The following is an 18,371-nucleotide window of genomic DNA, read 5'->3' as shown; positions in this document are numbered from 1 at the left end:
CTTTAGAAAACCGCATCCCGACCCGAACTGTCCTTCGGAAGGGCGAACCCTTTACACATTACAAATCTTTGCCACAGAACGAACGTAGTTAAGAGGCTGTCAATGAAATCTCTCCCTCTTCCGACTATTCGTTATGTAGCCTAATGGATTACATGAAATAAAGTACGCATCGACAAAACAAAAGGTCATGCCTCGACAATCTGACCGCATACTTAGTGGCCTAAAACCAAATTTATTACTCTGACCTTTATAATTCGAGTCGGATCAAAAGTTAATACGTTAAGTAAGTTGTCAGAAAAAAAAATCTATTCAATTTGTTTTTTAGTTCTTTTATTCTAACAAATACAAAGTATAGTGCTTAGTGATATACAAAAAAATATATAGGCCTTATTAATGTATATAACAAAATAGAAGTGTGTTCACGTCGATAAATGAAGCAACGTTAATGAGGCGGAACATTCAATCAGCGTGTCGGCTATTCGGTTCTCATCACATTAAAACTTATTTCTGCACCGATCGTTTCGATTACCTGCCATATGCCCACATCCACCCGTTGACTAGTTATTCGAATGCGTTTTACTTTGAACGTGTTCATTTCACGTCCTTTGATACCCTATTTAGACATTTGATTTCAACTCTTCCGTCATTATTCACTTTCAGAATCATGCCACCGTTAGCTTGAATGCAAAAAAAAAACAAACGAGGAGCTACACGAAAAGAGTTTTTAATTCGCCTAATGCACACCCTGTCTCCTCGTCTTTACTACTTAAAGTACAATTTTTCTATGGATTCGTCGCGCTACCCATTGGTTGCTAGCTCACCGTTACGTTTCACTTTTGTTTAGACATTTTATTTCTTCTTCGTCTTGAATACTTAATATTCATCTTGAAGTAACACTTTAGAACTGCATATGATTTCAGACTCATTACTTAAGTGACATGGAAAAATGTAAATCTTTTTTAAGACTTTAAATTTAAATTTTGCTAAAGGAATTTCATTCTGGCTTTTCTGTAAATAAATCTCTTGTAATTCCTGCAAAATTGATGAAAGAAGATATTACAAGTGCGATTTGCGAGATGCTTTATCAGACTTAATGATTACTATGATTTCCTTCTCCAGCCCGACGAAACGAGAAACTTAATGAAAAGTCAAGCAAATTCAGACGAATACAAATTTTCGCATTAGTATGCAAGAGCAAAGTTTTTATTCAATATAACTTGCACTGTTTAATGTTCCGTTTGTCTTTTTGCATTAGTAATACACGAGCTATTGTAACTTCCAATAGAGCTAATAAAGCGTCTGAACTGGATGTTTTATTGTAAACGCAATGTTTACCTTTTAATTAAAATCATTTGTTTTCCTGATCGCATTTTCGAATACTATTTGTTAACGAAACGAAAATATAAAAAAAAATGGGCTTTTTGTATAATTATAACACTGAAGTATTTATATTTATTAAGTAAAATATTATTTAATAGAAAAACATTCTGTAACGTCATTGACAATACCAACCCACAACCCAGCATATACCTAATTCTGGTATGAATATGAAATTGTATGCAAATGTCGGCCAAATGTTACCACAAGCTGACAACTCGACAGCGTTATAAATATACGGAAACGTTGCATTGAGTGTATCAAAACATGCGAGTTTGTAGTTTATGATCTACCGTTCAAATAAATCGTTATGACAGTCGTGCTTCCTAAGCTGGCATGCCAATTCATGTATAATAATCGTATCAAAGAAATATTATCATTGAATATCATCCTTTTTTATTTGAAGTTTTCTTTTCGAATATAAATTCTGATAGTTCATTCGTTCATAAGTCTAATGCTATCTTAAAATAACAGATTTGATGCCAATAATGGTAAAGTATTCAAATTTGCGAATGTAATGTCAGATTCAGATATATCGGGTCAGAGTGCCGTAACAATCTAACAAGAGGGCGATGTCAAGTCGAATCAGTCCATGATAACAAACTTCAATAGCATGCATTCTTAACGATAAAAGTATATGTTTCCCCTATTTAAAACTTCTCTTGTTCTAAAATAATATTAAAATACAATCAATAAACCACGTTGTCATTGGTAGTACGTCAAATAGGGTCGCATCAAATTATATTGTTAGCATTTTCCGTTCTGACACTGGGTTACCGCTGACATTTCACTCTGATTATCTTTAATTAAAAAGTTGGTTTAGGCGTCTACAAAATTCCAAGATATTAAAAGAAATTGCCCGAGGGGCGTCAAAGTGGTAACTTGGTGATTCATCATAATTAGATTAAAAGTGTTTTAAAAGTAAATTAATTATATAAGTCAAATAAACTTTTTAAAATCTTTGTTACGACGATACGTAAGGTATTGGAACGCATCGTATGCTCGAGAATATTGACAGATATGATCATTTCTCAATTGGAGTTAGTCCAATAATCGTCTAGATTTTCAGTACGATTTGCAAGTCGATACTATTTTAGCTTCCGTTTAGAATAGATATGCCATTTTACATTGCGGCATCTTCCTCATATTCGGTAGATTATCTGCGATATTCGTAGACTTACAGCCAAATTTTATATCATTAAGACAATATTCTGTTTTTAATATTTATTTCGTTACAAAAACTACGATTTTAGTTAAACGCAAAAACAGCAGATTCAAATTGCTCTATTGCTTTGATATATTGTTTTTCAAATTTGTCTCTGCAAGGGCGGATTGGAAGAGTGGTGGCGCTCGTTCTGTATGATCCCTTTTATTTATTTTAATCAAATAAGCCAGTTGTTGTTTTGATGCGGTGAGGTTTGCTGTAGCGGCACTTTTGTGTGTTCTATATTCGACCATGAATTCCGGTGTGCAGAATTGTGGGTTGATGAATTTTTAATATTTTACATAATATCTGACGAATGAATTTATTTTCGGAACAGATACTTTTTCCTCCATTATTTGATATATTTTATGTTTGCGTTCCGAGTTACATACATGGCTTAATGCTTTCATTTTGTTACCCTTTTTATTCATTGGTGTTGAATGAACGGGACTGATATAAAATGGAAATTAATATACTACTTTTCGGAGAAAATTATAGGTCAAAAAATTTTCCTGTTTTTTAAATTACTTCGATACTGTCCTTATTAACAATATAAAATATAAAAATATATTAAATAGCAATCCTCAAATTTTGTTTAAAGAGGAACCAAGATGTATATTAAAGAACATTAATATGAACTATTCTAAGGTTCAGATGATAAAGTTCTTCGTCGTATTTCTTTTATCTAATTGATTCCACAGTCCTTTGTGTGGCGGTGCGTACGCTCTGTCGTTCGATTGTGCAGAAGCAATCAATGGTTATAAGCCACGTACACATAAAGCGATGACGACAAATAAAATATTAAAACCATATGTTTTTAAAAGGTGATAATGAGTGCACCAGGAATTTATAATAAAATTAATATCATAAAAAGAAGTTAAATGTACGTCGTTTAAAATATTTTACAGAAAAAAGTAACAAAATGTTTTGAGATAAATGACAGAATCAAAGTAGAAAACAAATATTCAATAACTTATATTGTTTACTCAGAATTATATTGAAGTAGTGTGAATAGTCTGATTGTTGTCCTACCCGTTGTCTGTACGCGGCCGTCGCTAGAACCCGCACCCTGGGGCGGAGGGGACAGTAATCATTTAAAAATGGCGCGCATTCACTGTAAAACGCATATCTGCAACTGCCGCTTACGTTCTACAATCAGATCGTCCTCTCTCATATCGACTTTTTCCACTTCGTTTATTGCGCCCGGTTCGGGAATAGTTTTTGTTTCTGCCGTACTAATCAACGCCTGTATATGGCCATCCGAGTGAGATTTTCCATTTTGCGATTCTCAATAAAATGTTTCCCCATATTGTTGTTACCAGTTCCCAGTTATACAAGCAGATGATGCTTAATTCAGATTGGGACTTAAAAATTACAGGAAAATAAAAAGTAATATAACTTATACAAATTAGTATATAAATAAACATTAATAAAATTACAACTAAACATTAACAATTCAAAGTTGTTGCAATGCACGGGGAACTCTAAAAATGTAACGTGATTGTCGGCATAGCTCCGTCAGCGATAGCCGTAAGCCACTAATTACAATTGCGGTGATTTCAAGACCCTTCAGTTACAATTCCGTTCATTCTTCGAATGATTCAGGCTGCTGCGGCTATGCGGTGGAATATCGATTTACATGCCACTGTATAATTCAAAGTTTGAATAATGTATCGCCTTTCATTAGCACATTGGGCAGTCCCGAAGCGTATTTGCACATAAATTCGATAACCCACACTCCTGAGGAGGCTTACGTGTGAATGATTACTTCAGGGAGACGTTAAGTCTTTTGTTTATACGAAAATATTCTGTAGGTCTTGCTTAAAACTAAATTTAAGAATATTCGTTCCCTCATTACTCTTCATATATGGAATTATTGATTATATTATTGATCACTTTTAATAGCAAAGAGATAAGCCAATATACGAATAGTAAGCAATATCTTATTATCAGCCTTATTTCACTTTATCCCGAGTTCCTACATCTATATTCATAAAAGTTACATGATATCGGCAAACAAACCTCGGATGTTAGGTGAAACTTCTAACAAACTACACAAGTTCATTCGAGATAATAATAACAATACAATATTACAAGATTAGTTACGGGAACCTGAATCGAAACCAATTCCAAAAGGATAAATACCCCAATAATAATAATTAAGGTTAATAATTGTGAAATTAACAAGCGTACATACACCTCGAAATTCCTCTCGCAATTATTAAATTTCAAATACATTTACTATTACAAAGATTTTAGTAACGAAAGATAAGCATTTAATTCATTTACATTAGAAATTTTTATAATTTTTATACAAGTAGAATACAACTTAATTTTTATTTTTAATCTTTTTAAAGGGTGTTGAATATGACATGCACTTACATTGCTTCTTTCACAAGCTAACACCCTTAGGGGAATATCGTGTGTTAATTTTATATAGCTATAATAACCTCACCTTCAATTGCGACTGCACGTCTTTATTATAGGAAGCGAGCTATCGTAACGTCGTAAATAAAAAAAAATATTACACAAATAAATATATTTGTTGGGTTGATTTAATTTTAATTAAGCTTCAATCCGTTATGCTGTACCAAATCTTTTCTTCCAAACAATAATCTATGAAAGTTCCAAAACCTAATGCAAACATAAGTCGCTACTACGTCGGTCATAGTAATAAACATTAGCGTGATTGTTTTCGGCCAAGTATCCCACCCAGGTGTGGCCATAACAATTCGTGGAATCTCGCAGACTTCAATTATTAAGTATCTACCGAAACCGAACCCTTTTGGTTCCTCGAGGGGCTGGGCTGTCCATTTTACCAAAGATACTTCGTTAAATTATATATATATTAAATAAACCATTAAACTCATAAACCCTTTCTTCAATTTTATTTAATTTCATATAAGTTTTGTTCAAATGACCGCTGTTCGCTGACGGAATCCTAATTAGGAACAAAATCTTTTGGTTCCTATTTCATTTTAGGTCATTATAACAACAAATTATATGATTGTATTGAAATATTACTAAAACAATTCGAGTGAAAAACTGTTAAGAAATTATTAATGAGTTATTTTCATTTACGTAAATAATATGAATCATCAGACGTCATGCACCGGTAGGACCTACGTCGTTCAGAGTGTGAGGATTAGATATACAGTAGCAAGGGAAGGCCTAATCCAATTGAGGGCTTGCATAATTCGCACGAACTGCCTACTCTATTACCTATTGTAGTGCATTGAACTAAACGCCTTGTTTTAACCCCAATGCTATATTTGACTAATTGGATGACAACTTACAATAATATCGCTCCAAATATATGTCAAGGAGTCGTTCCTATTCACAAAGTTCATATAATTCAAACACAATATAAAATTAAATCAAATGCTTACGCATACATATCACGTTGTCACAAATCTCGACTCTTAGCGCAATCTTTTACTATTTCAACGAGAAAACAATACCACCTTTCACGGGGAACAAAGACGAAATAACAAAAGAATGGACTAGACGAATCGGTGCACGGCACATTATCGCCCCGAGGCCAGGAACACACATGCGACTGCTGCTGACCGGCTTTTAAAAAGAACTTAATAAAAAAACTGAAAACTCAATTCCAGTCGTGCATTACCGTTGGATTTAAAGAAGAATAACATTGGATTTATGTTATACTGTCACAATAGTTTTATTTATTCACTTTGTTTGAGTCCTTTGTTAGACAAGCTCTATAGCTGCTAAAGTTCACACATCCAGTTGCACTTCTATGCTAGACAAGAAGTTAGCCACTGAAATTTTACAAATTTTTTTATGATTGACAGCACACGAGCCGTGTTCGGTCTCGCGTGTCATGCCCAGCGGGGTGTGAATCACTGCTAAGAGACCTACCTATCTAGCGGGCGCTGTGCACACATTGTCATATGTTGCATAATACAAAAGTTCACCAAAACCGTTATAGAACACTTTTGATTCATCGAACTGTTAATAAAATCCAACTATAGAAAAGAGAAATTGCGAATACTAAAAAATATCCGTGCAATTTCTTCTCTTTAAAACACTTACACCTAACAAATTACATAAAAAAATCTTTCATTTGTGTCTAGATGTAGGAAGATAGAAATACGTTAGAACTTTCATCTACAAATATAAAATTCAATTTCTGAATGAGCACAAAAACTCTACTATGTTTTTCGCGTTCATTTTGCATCATCCAGCGTAGAATCCTAATTATCTTTCCCAGTTAAGCTTAAGTGAATTATTCCAGCCGCCCACTGTAGCGCACAAACAAAACGGCTCGGAGTTCACAACCTCAGTCGAAAATACTAAAACATTAAAGAGAATTCCCGGCGTACGTATAATATCCGCTAAGCAGTATGTACGCAGCGCATAAGCCTGCTATCTTGGCGGAGGTAACAGAGACCCACTTCAGCCGGCTCAACTTTTAATAACGCCCGCAAAATCATCTAATTAATCTGATTACGGACGGACTCGTACACCGAGCCACTCCACACTAATGCCTACTCCTCAGCATTAAAGTAACTTATTTGTCCCATGTAGTGCTTTATGGATTAACCAGAAAGGCCACAGCTTATGTATCCAGATAAGAATTAACTAGGCAAAATTACATAGAGATTATAATGCATAAGTCAGGAAGTTATAAATCTTTTTACATACTTTTAAAAAATCTACATATTAAATTAAAAAAAAGGTCAAAAATATTTCTATCGGGGAAAACAGAGTTACTACTTCATTCTCTTCCATCAGTTAATAGGGAATATTAGATTTCCTTTGCTGGCCCTTATAATTGTAATTACCTTAACCCTTGGGTCTTTTGGCTGACACACACGATGAATGAGTTTTCCGTCTAATAGAGATCTTATCTTTGCTAAGATGTAGTTATGCGGTATTTACAGGAGAAACTGGAAAACCTATGCGTATTATCCAGTATTACCACAACCGAATAGGATCTGGTCCAGGTCATAAATAAAGGCTGGCTTTGATTTCTGTAGTGGACCCAAACATTTACGCTTCTTATAGAGGACCCATTTAATAGTTTGTAAGGGAATCTCCCCTAATTCGCATAATGAATATGTCACTAACCCCGTCTCACCTTATACATGTTGCTAAATACATAAGGTATCCGATAACATTTTGAAAACCTTGAGGAAATGACAAAAGAAATGATAATTTTATCCACTAAGGGTTATTTTTAATTATACTAGATTTATTATCAAACTGTCAAAGATAATTAAGTTTTTATTAAATGTTTGCTCACGTTGACGAAATATTTTTTTAAAAAGTTAGAAGATAAAAGATTTGTATATTATAAGCTTTTTACCGCTGCTTTGCTTAGGTGAGTGGTTTCTTCAAGACAGATTTATATTTAATTTTCAAATCGATAATGAAATTACTTTTGTGAAATAGTATTTTGTTGTAACATAATTAGCGCATTTGCTTCTTTTCTGGTTTTAACTTATCGGTGGAATTATGAAATTACGTTGCTTTTGAAATTTTTTATGGAATTCGACCTAACAGTTCGAAAATAAATGTCGACTTTGTATCCTCCTAACCATCTTCTTTATAATTCAATTGAAGACCTGTTTACAATAGTTTAATTTAAACTTTTCTACGTTCAAATAAGGGACAGACAAAAAGAAAAAAAAGCTTTTAAATTTTCGGGTACCAACAATATAAATAATACTATCCATTAAAGAAAGTATTTGTATGAAATCACAGAAAGATAATTATTTTTAAGTACATTAAAGCAATTTATCTGAAACTTTTCATGAGTTCATCTACCGGATATTAATTATCACAGTTTTTTGATGAAAATACTACTGTGACTTACTTATCTTAATTTTGTCAATATATAATAGATTAGTATTTTAGAAAAAGGTTTTTTCAAATAATTAAATATATGTAAATTTGGTACAAGATTTTATATGTTACATTGTAGCAACAGATGTGAGAAGATTTCGGAAAAATGTACCGTTCACGATAAAAGGCAAAGCCCATTGACAGCTATCTAACGGCAGAATACAGAAGGAGGCTGGCGGGATGCGAGTACCAGATAGGCAGATGGAGCGACACGAATGCGACATTTCAATTTGAGCATATATTATTCATGGTAATGCGTTAAAAGCAGCGCACACTTGCTCGCAGAGACGGAGGCGAGTAATCGCGTGGTACATGCGAACACCACATATGTACGTATTATGTACATATATTCAATGTTGTACTTTAAAATTGTCGTTTCGCACCATTTGCAACAGTACCCGACCCGATGTGCTCCGCTTATAAAGTAACACTACGAAATGTGGGCTCCGTTTTTATTTATTGTACACAGAACAAAATCGAAGCTTTTTACCTATCACGTGAAATTTCCGTTGGAAAAGCATCGTCCATTGAATTCAGATATCTAACAATTCAGCAGATAGTAACGAAAAATATTTGTGTACTGTTTTTGTAATTGTTTTGGTAGTGAAAGTAATTAATGTGTAAAATAAAATTTTATCAACATTATTTTGGAAAGCAATAAAGCACAATCAGAAATATAGTTAAATATTTATATGAGGGTTTAAAGCAAGTATATGTAAAATTTTGGCATGTACGTATTTATTTGTGGACAATAAACATTCTTTAATAAAAAATCTTATTGTGATTATCAAAGACGGCAATAAAGGTGAAAGAAGCATTTTATATCTCATAGTACTCATTACACTTACAAGAAGATACTTTGTCTAGCGGATTTGTGTACTAAGCCAACGATATTCCCCCGTACTATGAAAACGCAGCGACCAACATCTATTATTCATCGTCGAAGACACGGAATGAAATTTGTGTAAGTGCGTTGTGATCCAAGCAATCTCACAATCTTTATTTTATTTGCAATAAATGGATTACTCTGTTCACCAACCTCATCTCGCTATCGACGGTTTTATTTGGCTTCGTAATCGCCTTTCTCAAGTTATAATTTCGCTTAACGTTGTTTTAAGTTTTATGATACACGTCTAAATATTTTTCTTCTCACAGGGTAGTCTTATGAAATATGAAAAAATTTAGAAACTATAAAAGAACATGAGCAATATTTTGTTATTGGAATGGGGCAAGGCCAAAGAGCTATCATTTAAGGCAACTCCATAATATTAAATAAAAAATTACCCTTTTCATATTCCTTTAATTAAATAAAAACAAACTATACAAAGATAAATAAATACTACGCATAATTAAATTCACTTAGATAGACGAGCAAAAACAAAAGTTATGAAAATAGGCATCTTATAATTTCTAATAGAAAAAAGTGAATTTAATGCATTTAATTAAAGAAGTATTAAATATTAATCGAGCCTTTATTGTCACTCTGTGGCTGTAGAACTTAAAAATAAGATTAAATTTCATGCAAATTAAAGACTAAGGAGTTTTTTTCAAGAAAGGCCAATTGTCGTTGCCATTTTCATATTGAAATTTATTAATAGCATCGTAAGCCTTGTTTTTGGAACAAACTATTTTTGGAGATTAACATTTTCATTTTTTCTTTTTATGTAACTAATATAACAGCCCTAGAAGGTAACCTCAGTAAGTTATATGATTTTCGGAGAACATGAAAAAAATGACAACCTAAATAAGTAATCTCAAATAGAAATGTTTAAGAGTATGCATATATATATATTTATATATTTTTACAAAATATCTGCTGCCTACATAAAGGTATCGTGCAAAAATGTAGGTTTTGATTGACGCCAGCAATCGGCTTAATGTAACCTCGAGGCAAGTTTTGCGCGCACAAACGACTGGTTAAATTCAGAGGTCGACGCAAAGCGACGCAATCTCTCACACGTCACGCAGAAGGAGCTTGCCATATAATTCATTTCCCTATTCATATTTGTCTTAGAAGTTGATTCCATCGCGCGGCAGAAACATAAAAGAAATCCAAAAAGGCTAAGGAAGGATGTAAAATGACATGATATTTTACTGCTCGAGTGTTATTGAAAAAGTTTTGTGAAAATATATTTCCCTCTCACTTTACCATTCATACAAATTGAATCGAGTCCCTTTATTTAAGCAGTAGAACTATGCTCGGCGTATGTTTTATATTCGTCGTTGTAGATTACGTGACTGGAAATAGTAAAATCGGACGATGATGTTGATAATGTAGGTCATAATGGACTATTGCCAATAAAACCTTATAGGTAAGCGATGGATTAAAAGGAACTAGGTCAGGGCAATGCCCTATAAAAATAACGCACATTTGGTAGCTCCTGCCGTCCGTGTCGGAACAGCCAGGGCATTGATGACATTAAAATTAGTAATGCTCGAAACTTACAGAAACTTAGATTTTCAAAAGAATTAAAACAAAAGCTACCAAAGAAAAAATATTATTTAGCATATTTGACAATTTTAAATATCATTAAACAATGACTTTCTTCATAAAGGTATAAAATCAAACACATGTTTAATACTTAGATAGTCACATATCAAATAAAGTTATATCCGGCAATACTAGGCTAATATATTACCAGCTAAGATGCCACTGGCAGCAGCCAGTGATTTGTACATTTATAATATTACAATGGACCTATGAAACAAATAATATCAGAACTTGTCAAAACTTACCAACTAAATACATTCTATGCAACTACCTCTGATCCATCAAAAGATAGCGCAGATCAATATCATAACTTTATCCCAGAAACTTGGTGGGCGCTGTGGCCATCCAAAAGTTTCATGTGGCTGATAATTTACATAATAGAAGACGGTATGTCTATCTACTATCGGGGTCATCCAAACTTCTGTGGATTAGGGCTTTCACGGGCAGGGCTTATCGGATTTTGAATGAATTTTGGCGTGCTTGCGATAGTGACGTCATTATGGATACCCGATTTATATGCAGATTGGAAGTGAAGTAACGATTGTGGCGAGGCGGCACGCGCTGACGACCGCACTCGTAAGGTGCATCATTCACTTCCATATAATAAATTAACCAAAATCTCTTATTATAATATCAAGAATTATTACAATAGAAATAAACCAATATGATTTTTAATTTAATTTAAATATAAGGCGTAGACATTTTTTTTTTTAATAATAATAATTATTTACAATTAAGCAAATTTAATTGAAAGTCTTAATTTTTTTACCACCCTTGTCTTGATTTTTTTTATTAACCACTTAATTCTTTAATACGTCTCTTGTATCGGAAATGTTTAATGAAAGTAATTTCTCGCTTTATTTATTTTCTCAATACTTCATTCAACTTGACTACCAAAACATATCGAGTCGAACATTTAGCACCTGAACCAATTTAGCAGTGCTGGATTTCGGAATACATTCGATATCCAACCGAACCTCTTAATTAATGACCACTATATACAGGATTTCGACGTATTGAAAAAGGCATCTTATTGTTATTTCCAGTATTTTCAACGATGCTCACATTTATTATGTGCTTATTTCTTAAAAATTAAATAATTTCCGGATGTTATTTGTTAGTAATATAAGCATTTTCAAACATATTTAAATCAAGCCTTTACTTTTCATATTTAAAAAATAAATAAACGGATAGACAATATACATGATTCATACCCTATAAAGTTGCTCGTAGGATTACAATATCCAAAGCTAAATCCCTTTGCATGTTTTATACAAGTCAGCTGTCAAATTCAAGTTGTTTTTGTTCGACCATTTTCATGAAACTTTCGACAAAAAGTGTAATGAAAAACCCAACACATCATTCATCTTTCAGCCGCGCTGTCTATTATGAATTGCAGTTTTTTAAAGTTGGTAATTAACATCGGCCCACAGTTGAAGCCAGGTCCCAAGTTTTAAGTGGTATAAAGTTTGTAGAATGCCCTAATCGTTAAAAGCAAGGGGCTTACTTTTTGCGATAAGTTTATGCGGGTCACGTGATGGTAATTATTCGTTAAATACATGATTTTGATAGGATTTCAAATTTGATTTCAATGTATAAAGTATAGTTTTATATAACCTAAAACGTAAAGTATTCATAACAATTTATTAAAGTAGCTTGATGGTTATATTAATCACAATACATCATACAATATCACAATTTAAATGAACTAAGAATTATTATTTTTCCGAATTGTAAATTTTTTCCAGGATCACGTCAAAAATTATAAACCACATCGCTTGTGACTCACTCATTGTAGTGCAAAAGATCTCTGATTTGAATATTAGATACAGTGTCTTACATTTAGTAAAATCATCAAGCGTAACAAACTGTGTGAAGGAAGATATTGAAAATATGAAGTGTTTTCATATTGTTAACATGTAAAATCTCAATCAAATATAAAGCTTCAATGAAAACACGACGGATATTATATTTGGACTCAATTTGAATAATCCATTAACATATTTGTGGTAGAACTTCTAATCTATTTCCTTAGATTTTCATATGATATTTCGAAGTACAGGTTAATAAGTAATGAAGCGGATTGAAAGTTTTGTTTGTTAAAGTGATTATTCAAATACGTAAAACGTTTTCGGCTTTTCGTAAACTTCTTTCATATTTTATTCATCGATCCTTCACGGTTCAAGACATCCGTAATCGTTGATATGATTTCAACTGTATATACAAGATCTTTGGATATATTTTTGTGTAACGTAAATATTCCTTTTTAAATGTAATATTTTCAGTAATGTATAGTATTTTTATATACTACATTTATTTATACACTTAAATGTTTTTTACTTTCTATATTTGCCGAAAGTGCCGTTAAAATCTTTGCATTAAAAGAACTTAAGAGATATGGTAACCTATACCAAAACATAATTTGGTAAAGTATTTATAAGTTAATAGGATCGGAGTAATTTACGTTTCTTATAAACTCCCAAAGTAAACTAATCTTTTTCTGGTATTATTCCGGACGATGCCCAATCAATCCGCCTATAAAAACAGAAGAATAAAATGCTGCTATCCGTTCCTAACAATACATTCCTCAGAGAATCATTAGGTAAATACGACGAAATTGTACTTCGTCCTCGAAGTAGGATATTTATGGAGGGCAAAGGACGGTGTATATCTAAATGGCTATATTAGCTCAACTAATATTTTCTTCTTTGAGTTAATTGTTATGTCGCCTTTAAGACCAGGTGGTTTGTCCCATTAGGCCGCCACGGGCAACTTAATACTGTCACAAACTCGGCAACCACTGAGAGAACTTCCTCCCGCGGAAATATTTAAACAAATTAAAACTTTTTCTTTATGCCATTTCCCGAAGTCTCCTTATTCTGATTCGTTTTTATTGGGTTTTCTCACACTTTCAACTGACTTGCCGAAAGTAAGGTCGTAATTCAATTTGGCTGTATAATGCTGTGTGTCCACGCATATTTCTCTCACGGAAGTCGGTCTAATGTTTAGAACGACTGTTATAATGTGAATAAATATCATCTTATATCCTCAACGTATAGCGTAATAAATGTCTCTATAAAATATTTAGTATATACAGTGATATTTATAAAACTGTAACAAAAAATCTTATTTTAAAGATAGTGTCTCCAAAAAAGAAGAGACGATATTCTTAGCAAGCCTTTTAACATAAAGTAACGCAACCTGTTGATTCTGCTGCTATAACATGGAAATAACAGAATTTTAAACAATAAAGAAACTTCAGCAACTCCGCTCCAGACGAAAATAACAGAAAAAATGTCTTAAACATTTCCCTAAATACACTTTTGCAAACTTGGGAACTATGTAAATATTTTTAAATAGGTTTTGGTATTCGCAAGGCACAGCTATTTAATTAAAAACTTAAAAGCAATTCGTTTAGAAAAAAAAGTTCTTCTATTTAAGCTCTATTTCTAGAGATTTGTCAAAACCATCAATGATGCCAGGCACAAAGTTAAACCGTCAAAACACCATAACAAACATGTTTTAGGATAGTTCAATACGTTTCTGTTAGAATGAAGTTCTTAGTTTAGCTAAATAAGTTTAGAAAGCTATAAAACATTATGTTATTATAATACAAATGTTGCAGTGTTTTATGAATCATTTTTAAATCTGCAATTCATTTGTAATTATTTGAGATTATACCAAATAAAACCAATGCAAGTACTATATGCAAATATTGTATGTCGTACTGTTATTTGGTTTCTTTCTTAACTTGTAATCAATACATATTATCTAATATCATGTAACTAGACGACAAGACGCATTGTTTAAGAAATAGTTAGTATTTGATGGACGCAAAGCTGACCATTACAAACGGACTGTTTCTGAACTGCCAGAGTAACCGCTAAAGTGGCCAAACTGAGAAAACAATAGCATTGTTTGAGAATTTCCAGAGCAAGTAACATTCCAATTTAGAAGGATAAATGACTGTAATTATTAAGGATATTGTTTTTCAATTACATAAAATTACCATAACTATTTTAATCGAGAAATGTACAGTCTTTATATAAAACAGCTTCTAATAAGTTTATTACATGAACATGTTTCATAATACTTTTTATTGGACCCTAGGGAGCATAGACAAACAGTATCTGTAACTAGGCATTATCAGTCCATGTTTGCAAATCAATGCGTCACGTCCATATGCGTCCTCATAGACTTGCACACAAACAAACAATACGACAAACATGGTGATTGTGCAGATACTAGTTCCACTGACAAATGCCGGGTTCACAAATAGCGATATCGCATGCTTGCTCTGATGAATAGTGCTATCAAATGTAATGCTTGTAATTCAACAATTGTCTATTTACTCTGGATTCTGTAGATCCATGTTTGCCGAAAATGATCAGAAATATAATCTGAAATAGAATAGGTTTATCAAAATCGTAAAAAACCCAATAGATACTTAAAAAAAAAATATTCACGGTACTGTAAGTGGTAAAATTTATTATTTTACAGGTATAAAATTAATAAAAGATCCTATAATGTCTCGTAATTGCTAAGGCGCAATAAATTTTGTGAACGACGAAGAAAAATTAAGGTATAGAGATTCTCTTAAACGTGCCTACATCGCAAATTAATGCGACAGGTACCTCTGGGGATATAGCGATGTTTCCCCTTAAATAAAGTATCTAATAATAGAGAAAGGAAGATATTAGAGATCTTTTCAAAAGTAAAACTTTATAGATAGATATCATTAAATTTATATTGTTCCTTAAGTATACGTTTTGTTTAAAGTCAAACACCGCACTCCTTACAGTTAAAATATGAAATAAAAGCAGTTTATGAATATGTATAGTATATCTTTTATATCATATTACATATAAAATTAATAGTATACAATTTTATATAAGATCGACAATCATAAAAATTCCAAGCATACGCAGTCTCCAATTTCGTTTACTCATTCACACGGTTACTCTTACAAAAATATTTTGAGGGTAGAACGCAGAAAGTTTTAGCAAACGGCACGGCGTCAGAATATTAAAAGCATAATTATACAGACCGAACCGCATAAATGATCCTATTAGGATCTACTTGTTATAGAGTACTTGAAAAGACATGACTCCTAACTTTAGCCAACAGTCAGTGGCACAAATTACATCACAGAATATCGCAGTATCACCCGTTGCAAATAATAAAGCGTGGACTACTTTAACATACGTAAGACGGCCATAATTTTGCTGTAAATAAAACAAAACATACCGTCACTAAACACAAGCTTATATTGAAAATAAATTTGCAAAGTACTTAAGTGACGTAAGAATGATGCTTCATCTTTACAACACAACGCTGGAAAGCATTGTTGTTCTATATTGAAATATATTATTTTAAAATCCCTTACTAATAAACTTGTCAACTGCAATTTGTTATATTGCTGTTATATTGAAAACAAAACAAATTTCATCAGCATTAGTAAGAGAAATAAATTACTCGCATATAAATCTTCCAAAAGAGATTTTTACATGTAAAGATTTGTCGTTTTATTTAAAAGTGTGTTTTTTTTCCGTTGCTATGTACACATTGTACAACGGAGCTCAAAACCCAAAAACAGCACCTAATGTTCCTCTTGGGGAAAACGTTGATCAGAGGTCCGAACTTCGGTTTTGCTGTTACAATACCCAGAGGGCCGCCCCAATGCAAACAATATGTTTTGTCTCTTTGAATCTATAACCATTATTAAAAATATGTTATGGATTCCTTTACATTGATTTAAATAAAATAAAACACATAAACATTCAATAGTTATTGTTAATTTACTAACGAAAATTCTTGTCGTAATAAATTAATTCTAACCCACATCTATACTGATCACAATAAAATTTCATCAGCCAGGTTTCGTAGAATCAATGTTTAATTAGTAAATTGGTGTCTTTATAAATTTTAAGATATTGTTCAAGAAATTGCTAGTCAATTGATTTGATTGTTTTGCCAAATTACTGTAGAACTTCAAGTGATTTCGATTAACTGACTAGAACAAACATTTTGATAAAATATCACATCCATTCTACAATTTAAAAAATAGTCGTTGTTTACATTTTGATATTGCCCATCTCATTGTTCATTTCCTTTCTTAATATTCTTGGCATATACTCTAAAACGAATCCCTTCCAAACAAATTTCTACAGGTAAGAATAACTTAGGAAAAGGTCACGGGTAAAGGGTATTCAACATTGATCATCGGGAGGGTGTTGTGCCAAGGTTCCCGCCTAATATTACCCGAGAGACGGTCCGAAGCTGGCTACTACGACACCGGACAAAACCCTTGAGTCTTAGTGTCATACTAAACACACCATTTTTTTACCAACGTACACTTTGACTAGAGATTGCTAGAACTTCCAACGGGAATTGTCTGTCCATGATGAACCAAATCAAGAAAATAAATTCATCTAGATTTTACACTGTACCCCATGAATATGAGATTGCAATTTCGGACGATAGAGAATATCGCGCTTTTGTTAACCAACGGGGAGATTTAAAAAATAACAATGAGCCAAATTTGTTGTAACGTTCGGGTCCCAAAGCAAGCAGTGACAGCGCATCTCTGCTCGTGTATTGTTCATATCCTAACCGCCGACTTTCCATTTATTTCTCTATGAATACGTTATTACCTGCTCGCCTCCGCTTATCAAAGTTTATTTGCAGCGTGTGGTTTACTCTGTACCGGTGCTTATTCGTTATTACAGCGTCGGAGTGTTTTATTACTAGGGCGGGGCTCAAATCGCACACGACGCCCTTTTTCTATATTTTTCCTCACGATCTTATAAGGGTTCTTAAATATATTGTATGTTTTTTTGTTTCAGATCGAAGATGCCATGTTAATGTTCGATAAACAAACTAATAGGCACAGAGGTAAGTACTAGTTGAAGTATTTTTTAAATAAAAAAAATGCATGTCTTAAACCGAAGGTCCAATTTTTTTTTAAATCAACATATATCTCAAAAAAAAAGAATTATTTTAATTTTATATTCATCTATATGAATATAAAATTAATTATGACAAGACTTCCAGTCGGTCTTCTGGTCTACTAAGCCTCTGAGTTGAATATAGCTATAGATAACAACACTTATAAATAGACACCATTCCTTAGTAAACCTCGTCAATTTTATAAAGAAATATCTAGTTTGTTCTACAATATTTTCTACAAACGGAAAGTGTAGGACAAAGTTGTGATGGCTACGGAAATGTAGATATTTAAAGAGTAACAAAATAACCCCATATTCGATTTAATTTTACTTTTTTAATACAAACCGACATTCGAAAAACAAGTTAAAGTGTTTTTATAAAACTATCGTTGGAAGAAATAAATAAGTTATGTCTTTTATTAATTATGTAAAATAATAATAAATGTACAAAGCAATATAAATGTCAGTATTAACATATTTA

At 32.6% G+C, this 18,371-nt stretch overlaps 1 protein-coding gene across 3 annotated transcripts in view; it reads left to right on the top strand.

Annotated features, from left to right (window-relative positions):
• The window catches only part of LOC116767645 (RNA-binding protein Musashi homolog Rbp6), a 318,370-nt gene that overhangs the window by 219,631 nt on the left and 80,368 nt on the right, over nucleotides 1–18,371 (top strand). For all 3 annotated transcript variants that reach the window (XM_032658066.2, XM_032658067.2, XM_032658068.2), the window contains one exon: nucleotides 17,789–17,837. In XM_032658066.2, coding sequence (XP_032513957.1) covers nucleotides 17,789–17,837 — 49 coding nt within the window. The remainder of the gene's footprint in view (nucleotides 1–17,788; nucleotides 17,838–18,371) is intronic.

The sequence above is a fragment of the Danaus plexippus genome, assembly GCF_018135715.1.
Source record: "Danaus plexippus chromosome 9 unlocalized genomic scaffold, MEX_DaPlex mxdp_26, whole genome shotgun sequence".
NCBI lineage: Eukaryota > Metazoa > Arthropoda > Insecta > Lepidoptera > Nymphalidae > Danaus > Danaus plexippus.
Note: the sequence above shows the minus strand (reverse complement) of the source record. Positions and strands in the feature narration are given on the sequence as shown.